The following is an 11,857-nucleotide window of genomic DNA, read 5'->3' as shown; positions in this document are numbered from 1 at the left end:
CAGGCCTCTCCTACCCTCTCACTTTATCTAATAGACAACAATAAATTATCACAATTGTTTTATTTTCTTCCAGTATTTAATTAGACAAAGAACATTTTCCTCTATCAACGTTTACCCTAAATGGCTACATAGAAAGAATGTGGAGACAGTATGCATGTAGTAGCTAAAATAAATATTATTACCTTATATCATAATACTTGTTAATATAATTTTTTTGAAAATGTACATAAAATACACAAGTTTGTCAGTAGCAAAACATTATACAGTGTAAGCAAATATTAAAATAAATATATAGTGGAATATTTCTTCATTCAGCTATTTACACAGAGTAATATATATTGTTTTAAAATTAGTTTTACTTTAGAAGTACAATAAATTAGGCTTGGGACTTCCCTGGCAGTCCAACGGTTAAGACTCTGTGCTGCCACTGCAGTGAGCGCGGGTTCAATCCCTTGTCAGGGAACTAAGATCCCACATGCCAAGTGGCATGGCAAAAAAAAAAAAAAAGTAAATTAGGCTCACGATGGAAAATTAGAAATGATCAGTATGTAATGTAATATGGCATTACATACTGTTAATACCATGATTTTAAATTGACTGTATTTGAGAAGGTCTGTGTTGTTGAAGAATCATTTAATTAAATGTTCCCAATTATAGTTAGGTAAAAGTTTCATTGAACAAAAAATATTTCTCTAACTTTATATCGCTTTAGATTTTTTCCTCACTAAGATTATTTTTGTAAATGTAGATGTTCTTACTTCAGATTTGAAATATTGTCCAGCTAGACCTTTCCCCATCTAAACAGAACTTAATTGAATACTGCTATTTGCACTGAATTTAATATGATCAGCTCTTGGAATATTTGTGTCTTTCTTAAGCCATACTGCTTTGATGTAGTAGCACATTACTAATATGTTTGTTGTATCAGCAGTTTAAAGGGAATAGTTTGATGGAAATCAAACTATGTTCATGATTGGATTTCTTAAATGAACATCTAAGCCCTAAGAAGCAAAGATATACCAACTGGTGTTTGTTTGTTTAGAGACTTTATGGACCTTAATGGCAAGTCAAAAGGGAAAACATTTGTAGATCGATCAATATAAATTAATAACTATCCTTCTGTAGAAAATACGTAAATACCAACACACATCCTTTTATTAGTGCTTTCTTCCTTGCCATCAAACGTGATGAAAAGCTTAACTTTTGCCTTTTTTTTTGGGGGGGGGTGCCGCGCCGCACGGCTTGGAGGATCTTAGTTCCTCGATCAGGGATTGAACCCAGGCCCCCGCAGTGAAAGTGCTGAGTCCTAACCACTGGATCGCCAGGGACTTCTCTGCCATTTCTTTATTGTAATTTTTTTGCTACTGCTTTGTGAGATTCAATAATTCTGATAGCTTCTCTGCTGGGCATTCTCTACTAGTGAATTGTAGTATATTAAATGTTTTGGAACATGGAATATCCTCTGTGTTATATAACCTGGGAACATAGAAAACTGTGATACATTCAGAGCTAGGACCAAGAAGAGAACCTACCAGATATCTTGGGCCTCCTAACAGATTTTCAGAAGTAAGGAGAGGCTAGGAAGGGTAGGTAACAGGATAATTGGAGAATCCAAAAAATGAAAGGGAAACTTGTTATTCTGAGAGGTAATTGATTGGGCAAGGAGATACCACGCTCTTAATGTGTTGAGAGAAAAAGACTCGACAAGTTTAGGACCCTTTCTAAACTATTAGGACCTTTTGTCTGAAGCTTTGAAGATTCATCCATACGTACACAAACCTGAGAAGAAAATACACGGTTTCTACATTAGGACTTTGGTTGACTATTTGGCGAGTGCTCAAGAAAAATTCTAAGAACTCTTTGTGACCTTAGAATAACATCCATTTTTGTGTGTATGGCAAATGTAACTTCAGATTCTTTTGAGAAATCTGTGTTTTAACCATAACATGATTCAGCTCTTTGCCTAGTTAAGAATACAGAAGGAAGGAAATACAACATAAGAGGCTATCTGAAAAAGTAACTAACAAATTTTATCTTGGTTCAGATTTCAGGCCAGGTAGAATCATAGCCTTGATAACTAACCTCACTAAGTTAACTTATTTATAAGTATATGAACATGCAAAAATAGAACTGTCCCTTTTCTTCTTAGATTTCAACTGGCAACTGTTATTGAAGGTTTACTTTGTTTCTAAGCTTACAAAGCAATAGAAAAAGCTATGCAGGACAGAGAACTTAGTTGAAGAAAATATGTAAAGCAGATACAAAACAGGAAAAGGCTTTACTAGGAAAATCAGTTTTGCATAACTTCTTTGCAAAAGACTACTCTGTCCACAGGGCTGAAATTGTTTTGCAGTTTTAACCACAAACCAAAAATGTCTGTTAAGGACTTGGACAGACACTGATGGACATAAGGGCAACACAGATTTGATTTATTTACATTCAGTCACTCCTCCTTAGCACTTGAAAAATTAAGGCTTAATCATGCACATAAAAGAAAACACTTACTAACCAAAACCAAAATATTCTTGGGGAGGTCCTCTTTGAATATTAAATTAACTAAAATAACAAAAAACATTTCTTTAGTTAATGTATATTTATGCATTTTAAAAATGTTTGAACTTTTAAAGATTTTTTTAGCTTTGTGACATTGAACATCACCAAAATATCAGAGAATTTCAGAACTCTGAGGGTTAAGAGGAAAGATGTTATTTCAAGTGCTAGTTGATAAATAAAAACCAACCAAACAAAAGACACCAACACTGCATCTGTCATCTGCTTGATCATCATAATACTGAAACTGATTGGTATCTGCCAAAATTTCTTGGCTGTTGGAATAGTAAAGATCCAGAGTTTTGAGCAGTTCACAGTAATATAGTAGTAAGGTTATTTGGATATTTTCCTAAGGCATTTTAAGATGTGGCTGTGTTGGTGCCCCAGATGAAGAAGTATGTATGGGTAAGTGGGGAAAAAGGGAAAGGATATAAGAAACAAATGAAGTCTGTGGAAATTATGACTTGCACTTAGTAGGTGTCAGTAAATCATATACTCATGAAGTCTAAGATTTGGGACATAACAATCCCTTCCTTTAGATGAGGCAAAGGGCTTAAGTCTATGACGTGAGTTGTTTGTGATCACCAGGTAACTTAGAATGATGTTGAGGAAGATGACTATGGCCAGGGAGGGAAATTAGAATCCTATATTTATTTTTAAATGTTCAGAAGAAGAAAATGAATTATGATAGGGTCTTGTCTTCTTTTCTTAGCTGATATTTGTCCCAAATTTATATTTACGGCCAATAGCAAAATGTCTAAAGGAGCAAACTCGAATCTTACCATTAGGTAAGTCTTAGAAACAAGCTGAAGATTGGAGTGAACCACAAAACTCTGGGACAAAGCTTGGCATCTACTTCAACACTGAACTCTGAGATCAGTGTGTTCCTTTCTCCTACCAGTAGTATTCTGCCACCATGATGTCAAGAGTCTCCTTGAACTCTATCACTAATGGAAGAAATGAAGTGAAGAAGAGGATATGGGGGAGCAGCAAAGGCCAAAGGAATTTCTCTTTTGGGGTTATGACTTAAGCCAAGGGAAATCATGAGAAACTGGGAAGGGAAACTGAACAGTATGAGCCTTATCAAGAAACCTTCTTCAAGGGGCATGATGGCCTATATGATCTCACACAAGTTAGAGAAGTTCTTTTACCATTTCATGCTGTTGGGGCTTCAGGTAACAAAATTGAACTAGCTTAAGGAAAAGGGGGATTTGAACAACAGAACCACAGGAAGAGCTTGAATATTCTCCACACCTACCTGACCTTTTGCCCCTTTCAAATGGCAACTTCATTCTTTCTCACTACAGACTGGTCATCCCTACATAGAAAGAAATATAGACAGGCCAGCTCTGGACTTTTGTATCTCAAAAGCCAGCAGGGAATGACTGAATACAAATTCTTTCTTTCCCTTGCAGAAAAATCTCAGTGAAGAGATTCTGTGGGAGTGACTACCTCTCATGTGATCAGTAGTGGCCAAGGTATTCTGATTGGTCTTACTTGGTATTCTGAGTGGTCCAACTTAGAATGACTCAGTTGAGATAGGAAGCAAATGAAAGCAGACATAGAAGGAATTAATTCTTGACTCTAGCTCATGGCTTCTACTTTCTCACTCTTCCAGTGTGCCCACACAGGGTACCACCTTCCTGTCTAAATCTCTGGGGTCTCATATTCAAATTATTTGAGCTAGACTCTGAGTACACCAGTCACCGTTGAGTAGGATGCTTTTGTTGAGTAGGACTTTCATGCCAATTCATTTTATAGACTGGTGGTCAGATACCCAACTTTGGCCAGGTATCAATCATTGTTTCAATCAGTTAGAACCAGGAAAATGGGATCTAGGAAGAACAAATTGAGAATTATAAGCAAATCATGGGTGTGTCAGGTAATGTAATTGGTGGATACCTTGTATAGGCTATCTAGCACCTAAAAGAATATAGATCAATTTTTAAACCAATGAATATTAATTGAAATCTCTTTTGCCAAGAATTATTTTAGACGTGTGATTGAAACCAAGGTGTACAGGAGAGTTCCTGCCACAAAAGAGCTATAAAATTGATGGGGGAGTAAAAACTATCACAGTGGACACAAGTAGAAAAAAACCTTAACACACATATAGTATTTAATTTTTCCCTCGATTTAAGCTAAGATACACAATCTATTTCTTCACTTCTTGCAAAATAATTGTTATCAGAAACAAGACTGTTCTAATACATAAATTTAAACTTTTCCAAAAGCAATACTTGAAAAAAATCACTTAGGTTGCTTTTCTGGGGACAGATGGAAATTTTACAAAGAAGTAGCTTTCATGGAAGAGAGGTGTTTGAGGGCATCATAAAAAACAGAAGGGGATTTAAGGAAAGGGGAGTGAAAAGAGATTGAATGAAAGTAAAAGCAGGGGGGAGGGTGATAAAAGACAGCATAGATAATCCCAAAGAACAGTGTGCACACTTCTGCTGCAATCAGTACCACTCTGGTTAAGTTACTGTCACCTGCTCTAGGCTTAGTTTTTCCTGGCCCTACACTGCTCTGGGTAAAGCAGCATGCTCAGCTTGTTTGGCCTCCTCTCTGTGCCTGTTACTTGCCTAAGAAGGGAAGGCTTCAGGCCTCTGGGATGAAGCTGCTGTTTCTCTCTGTTCTAGCTTCATGGAAATTCTTAAGGGACAAGGCTATAGATAAAAGATGTGGGGGAGGAATAGGAAGGTCTCAAATGATGAGTGAGGAGGCAGGGTGGCTTAATTTTTAAGCTCCCCTGATACTTTTTATTTATGTATTTGCTGTTTCTAGAGAAACTGAAAAATGAAAAGAATTCATACATAGAACGCCTGTGCAAATAGCAAACCAATAACCTCCTACCCTCAGGAGGTTCTGGCCCCTGTCCAGGGTACAGTTTCAGAGTTGTAAAAAGCAAGGGATATGTACAATGATATGACCCAATCCCAGATATTTTAGTCCAGAAACTCCTGTAGCTAGCAATGACCTCTGGGGGTTGGGGAGTGTGAACTGGCAGAGTGAGAACATGGAACGGGACCAGAGCCGGGTCCACTGTAGAAAAAAACCTAATCATTTGAGGTTGGTTATGTCCTGACATTGCCTTCTTAAGTTATTTCAGCCTGAACAGCTCAGGCCTGGGACCATTTCTAGCTTTTAGAACCAAATTGGTAGCTTTGGACTAGAATCGGCTTAATGGGAATGAACCCCAAACCACGTTGTTCTAGAGTCCAAGGAAAAGATGAAAGTCTAAAAATCTAAGGATGCAGCTCTACAAACGTGGAATTTTAGTTTGGTCAGTTTGGGAGGGTGGGAAGGGTGGGAGAGACTGTATAGTTGGGGAAAGACGGGTGCTTAGATTCCCCTCACACTACTTTCTGAGTGTGAAGCATGAGGAAGTAGGAAGGGTGGGGTAGGTTTTATGACTGAAGCAGTGTTTTCTTCTATTTCTGGGGCAAGTCCTGTCTGTGGATGAGCACCGTGGTGACTTTCTTGTCTAAGAAAGAAAAAAAATCTTTTCTGTAAGCACGTCTGCGCACTCTGCGGGCCAGCTGTCCGGGGGCCTCTGGTTCAGTCCGTGGCCTCGGGTGAGCCTATTAAATCCAGCTTCCCCCGCCCCACCACCAGGCTCCTACTCCCGGACAGGTGTTTTCCCAACTCCCGAAGCCCAAGATTTTGGTGAGTGGCTGAACCAATAAGATTTCCCTTTGGGGGAGAAGGCGTGGCTAGTTGGGTCAGATTGGGGGCGGGGTTTGTGCGGCTGAGCCGAGCCAGCCTGGTTGCGTGGAGGGTTGTTTTACTCACCCCCCACCAACCTTTTTTTTTTCTTTTTCTCCCCCTCCCCACTCCCGGACCGAGTCTTATTAATTTCTCTGTGGGGCTGCAGCTGGAGACGGCGGAGGGTTGGAAATGACGCTCGGAGCTTTAATTACCGCAGCCGCCGGACAAGTGTGAGGAAAGCTGACAGGAAAAAAGGACGGGATCGCGTGAAGCAAGAAGCTTCTCCCCGCCACCCCTCCCTTTCCTCCCAATTTGGACTGGAGGTGCGAGGAAACTGAAAAGGGAGCCGAATAGAGTCCGGCTGGGGGGAGAGGCCGGAAAGCTACCGCCTGTTTGCAATTAACTTTTTTTGGAAACCCTTTTCCGAACCCTTCCTTTTTATTGTTGACCAACCAGGGACAGAGGGCGAGAAAGTGAGGAGGGAGCGAGAAAGCGGAGGCTCACACGGGGAAATAGCTGTCCGGCCCGACCAGGAGCACCACGCGCACACACTCCAGCCCACTCCCACCCGCGCGCACCCTCACGCGCACCCTCTCCCCCCGCTTCTGCGGCCCCGCGGGCGCGGACTGGGTCGCCCGCGCTCGGAGCCGGTGCCCCGAGCGCGCCAGTCCCCCTCGCGCCCTCACGCGCGCCCGGCTGAGGGATCTCCTGCGTGTGCCCGAAAGGGGATATGCCATTTGGACATGTAATTATCAGCACGGGATCTGAGACTTCCGAAAAATGAAGCTGGCGACAGGACTGTGGGTCTGGGTGAGCCTTCTCGTGGCGGCGGGGACCGTCCAGCCCAGCGCTTCTCAGTCAGGTGGGTCCGCGGTCCTTCTCGCGCTCCTTCTCGCGCTCCCGCGGTTGACCCTGCGGCCGCCGGCAGAGCTGCGCCGGGTGGCTCCGTCGCCCCCTTCGCCTAGCCGGAGACACGCTCGCTCCCGGGCGTGGCGGGGTGACTCCGTCCGCGCCTCTTCCTTGGGTTTCGTGCAACTCTCTTTCTGTCCCCAAACTTACCCTCTGCGTGTGCCTGTGTTTAGTTATCGTGAAAAATCACTCTGCGCCCCTTTTCTCTTTCTCTCTCTCTCTCACCCGCTTCTTTCTCGCGCGTTTTCTGTGAGCCTCCCTAAGCGGGATCCTTTCTGGTGGCGCCCGTTGTGCAGGACGTGGGAGACCCAAAGCCGGAGTTAGAGGCGACGCTCCTCTCCGGGTCCGGCCCCCCCGAGGGAAGAAGCCTCGGAGAAGCGCTCCTCGCCCGGGGCCGGGGAAGGACGGGGGTCCCGGGGCGGTGGCAGCTGGGCTCCGGTGAGCGGGAGGGCTGTGGAGAGAGCGGCTCTGAGAGAGCGGGCTTTGCACCTGCGTGTGCTGTCCGCGGCCGCTGCGCTCCCGGCAGCCCGAGCTTGCGGGGTCAGACCCGCCTTGAGCCCAGCCTGGGAGCCGGAGCGCGGCGGGAGGACGCGCCTCGGCCCGGGGGCCCACAACGCTAGGCCTCTTCGGCCAGCGTGCCCAGCCCTCGCCCCCATTGACTAGAGGGGCGCTTCCTTGCCTGCCTGCCAGACTGCTTGAAAAAAAAAAAAAAAAAAAAAAAAAAAAGGCTTGACATACTTAAGCTGGGAGCCCGGCCTTCCCGTTGGTTTCTGTGTTTGGCTCCAGGAAGAGTTCTTCCTGTAGTTCAACTTGCTATTGGCCGGAGTCCCTCCAACTTCTGTTCACTGCCGGGCGCGGCTGCCGAGCCGACCCGTCACGCGGATTGAACCCGAGGCGGGTGCGGCTGCGCTGGGTGCGCGGCAACTGTCGGCCGGAGAGCTCACGCCCCGGTGCCCCCGCCCGGCAAGAGGCTCACTGACCCGGGAGAGGGAGCGCGGCGAGGTCGGCGCGCCGCGGCCCGCAGGGCCACTGACGGCACCTGCAGGGCGAGGGAGCCCAAAGTTTCTGACACTTGAGTTTCCTGGGGATGAAAGTGGGACAGGAAAGGGCTGAGGGAAACGGGTGACTGACGCGGCCAAGGGGGGCCTTTTGGAGAGCCGGGGAGAGTTCCGGAACCATCCGGGGCTGGTCGTGGGAGCGTGGGAGGCAGCTAGAGAAGATAAAGCCCACGGGAGTGGCGAGAGGGAGAGCTTCAGGCCCCCGGAGGGTGTCCTTCTGACCTCACCGAGAAAACAGCGCGCAGTAGTTTTCCCGCCCCGCCCCCGCCGCCTCCTCCTCCTCGCCTAGTAAATAACAAGTTACAATCCTCGAGCCTCTCAAAATGACCTTCGAATGGCACAATGTGCGCCGTTTGTACTGGACGTTTGCACCCTCCCAATTACTCCGAAATTCTTCATGCATACCAGGTCCCGAGCTCCAGCCACCTCCGGAATTACACCAACACGGATTTGAGATTCCAAGCGGCCTCTTAGATACATCTCTTTTTTATCTCCCTCCCCACTCCGAGTCCCTTCATATTTCCCCTCAGTGGGTTGATTATGCACATTGACCCATTCAAAAGCACTTGCGACTGACACGCAAGCTTAGCCGAGAGGAATTTCTGCAAGGAGACCTACTGGGGGCCGTCTGGTGCAGCCTCAGCCGCTGGGGGACCCGGCTCCGAGTCCGCAGCAATCTGGTATTAACTGTGCGGCTCGGGGTTGAGCTATGCCGAAAAGCCCTTTTCAGAATTTCTGCAAGGAATGTAATCCAAATTAGTTCTGCAGCTGTCCTCTTCCCCGTCTCAGGCGACACCGGCTCGCGCCCTCGCTGGTCTCTTCTCGCTTCCCCGCGTGAATTGTCAGGCCCACAAGTGAGCCCATTTAGTGCGCGAGGATTAGCGTGCCATTGTTGTTCCGTGTCTGACTCTGTACTTGAAATTCTGGGGGCACAAAGGCGAGCCTCCCTTGTTCGTAACACAAAGTGATCTAGATGAAAGGGCCGCACAAAGAAAAGCTCTCGGGTGCATCCCTGGTGTAATTGCAATACGCACGCTAAGGTGATCCACTGTAAACTGCAAATGCCCTCGGGACTTTTATTCCTCTTCCCCACCCCCGCCCTGCCGCACCTGGCAGGGAAAGTTCAGCTGGTTTTAATGTAGTGCTTTTAGAAAACCATCTTACGTTCTGGGGTATGAGTGAGGCACTGCGTGTGTTCGTGGCTACGTACCTATGGCTGTGTGTTCCCAAGTAAATGCATATTGCATGTCTCCCCTCTCGCGCTTAGCAGTCAGTAGCAGTTTGGAGGAGTTTGTTTTGGTCCGAACGAGAAATTAAGTGCGGATAAGTAAACTAAGCTGCCAGAGGGCGACAAGATGTTGAGTGAATTGCTTTTAGATGAAACAAATTAAGGAAACGAGGGAAGACAATCTGCTTCTCGCATTATTAGACACGCTTGGAGTTCAGGGGAAAGTGGCATATTTTTGAAATGCTAATTTCTTAAGAAGCAGAAGGAATGCACCTTATTTACTGCTCTCTGTGAACAGAATAAAAATATGGGAGGGGCAGGATTCTGTTGTATAGATCTAAGATATTTATTAAAATAATTGTAACTGAAGAGGACCTGTTTGTATTTTCCCTCTTTTGCTTGGAAAAAAAATCAGCTTTAGAGAAGACAGTTTTTTAAAAAATAGTAATTCTGAAGGGCTTTGTCTCATTTCCAGTGATTTATTTTATCTAGAACTATTATAGTCAAAGGCCCTTTATGTGGCTGTTATAAAGCCTTTACCACCAAAAAGAATTCCAAAATTTCTGTCTTCCTGGTATGATGGAAAAATAATCAGTATCACCTTTGTGTTGAAATACAATATATTTATGTAAATGTACTAGTACTGAAGTGATGCCCGTACTTACGTTAGTAGATATGTGATGAACAAGTTCAGTTCCCATTTTTTTATTTGTAAGTAACTAGGTCCTGCTCTTCATTCTATAAAAGAACATACATTTTTCCTACGTATTTAAGATATATCTCCAAAATTAGTTTTCTTCTTACATTTGAGAAGAAAAAGGTTAATAAAACTTAGTTAAATGATGAAAAGATGTTCAATATAATTTTTAAAAAATCACTTATCTCCCTACATGTATTTACTGTAAGCACACCCATGGGTACACTTTCCCTTTTTTTCTTTCAATTTTGAAATTCTTATATATGTAAAAGGAGCCTTTTTAGACTAAGGTATAATTTTTTTTCTTCAGAATGCTTCCAAATTAATTTATACCTATTATTGTGACTGCAGATCACTTGATTATAGTATAATGTGGACTGATATGATAAAATTGAATGACTCTGGTTGTGTCATGATTTCTGATTTTTTTTCTCTCAAACCAAACTTTTATTTTTTTAATCATATATGCATAGAAAGTCAATGTTTTTGAAAATCAAGGTACTTATTCCTTTATATGTATAATTTTCATTTAGTCACTGAATATGTGTCTTAATTAAGAAATTACATTAGAATATTTACCAGGGCATGCCATTCATGGAAGATTTACGTAATTTTTGCTCTAACCTGAAAACACTAAGTTTGCATTGGCTGATATTTGGAGTTTGCATTCATTTGAGGAAAAATCATATTTTCTCCTTACAGTGGATTCAAATATTTAGTATTCATGAGCTTTCATCCCTTTGGTTCTTAAATAGAAGTTCTATTTATCATCTGTCTTATGCATTTACCTTTTCCATAACTGTAGATTCTTTTTTACATCTTATTATTTATTGAGTTTACACATATGAATATATGTTTTCCACATCATCACTAAGGATATTCTTTTTGTGTGTGTCTTTCCCAGCAACCTGCCACTCAGGCACTGCAGGAGTCCTCTGAGCCAGTTTTCATTCTTTCTTTCTGATAAATCTGATATGGCTGGTTGGCTGGACAATCGCAAGCCATTCCATTGCTCAGATTTATTCCTGAAAGAAAATAAAAAGACATCGATCCAAGATCACTAGCACAGCTCAAAAACCCTGACTCCAAAGCCAAATCTTTCAACAGAAAAGTCCCCTTTTCCCTTTCTCTCTCCCTCTTTTCCCCTCTTGACCAAAGAAGGAAGGTAGAGTGCTGCCATTTAAAAAATGCTAGGGGTGCAAGGAAATGTGCTCTATCTAAATATGCTCTGAAGCCTTGTGATTAGAACCACCTTGAGATTAATGACTATGTAAGCTGCACATTTTAGAAAATAAATTGAATTAGTGTGTCTTAAACATGGCAGTGTTTTAAAGTGGTATCGTTTTTAGTATTATTTCAATCCAGTTATTTAAAAAAATTAGCTATATTAAAAATAGCAACAAGTTTTTGCTTTATTTTACAATGTCCTGCTGCTGTTGGATATCCATGTGTAAATTGTAAGTGCCTATAACATAAATGAAGCAAATGATCAAAAAAGATGTTCTCTTACCTGCAGACTTCTTGGCACTTGCTGTTTGATTTCACCCCTTTAAGAGATACTGCTTTATAGGGCAAGGTGTTAATATTTACGTTGAAATTAGCTTATGAATGTTTAAGACTACAGCTGTTCTACAAAAGTTAATTGTCAAGCATATTCCACTGTTATCTCTGACAGTGATCTACTGAGTATGGTTGCAGGGCAGAATT

At 43.2% G+C, this 11,857-nt stretch overlaps 1 protein-coding gene across 7 annotated transcripts in view; it reads left to right on the top strand.

Moving 5' to 3' along the window:
* Positions 1–6,294: 6,294 nt before the first annotated feature.
* ERBB4 (erb-b2 receptor tyrosine kinase 4) overlaps positions 6,295–11,857 on the top strand; it is a 1,132,189-nt gene continuing 1,126,626 nt past the window's right edge. For 6 of the 7 annotated variants that reach the window (XM_067026811.1, XM_059053753.2, XM_067026812.1 and 3 more), the window contains exon 1: positions 6,311–7,120. In XM_067026811.1, the coding sequence (XP_066882912.1) occupies positions 7,039–7,120 (82 nt within the window). In that variant the 5' untranslated portion in view covers positions 6,311–7,038. Of the gene's footprint in view, positions 7,121–11,857 lie in introns of all 7 variants that reach the window. The other variant, XM_067026813.1, reaches the window with a different exon arrangement.

The sequence above is a fragment of the Kogia breviceps genome, chromosome 2 (assembly GCF_026419965.1).
Source record: "Kogia breviceps isolate mKogBre1 chromosome 2, mKogBre1 haplotype 1, whole genome shotgun sequence".
Taxonomy (NCBI): domain Eukaryota; kingdom Metazoa; phylum Chordata; class Mammalia; order Artiodactyla; family Physeteridae; genus Kogia; species Kogia breviceps.
Note: the sequence above shows the minus strand (reverse complement) of the source record. Positions and strands in the feature narration are given on the sequence as shown.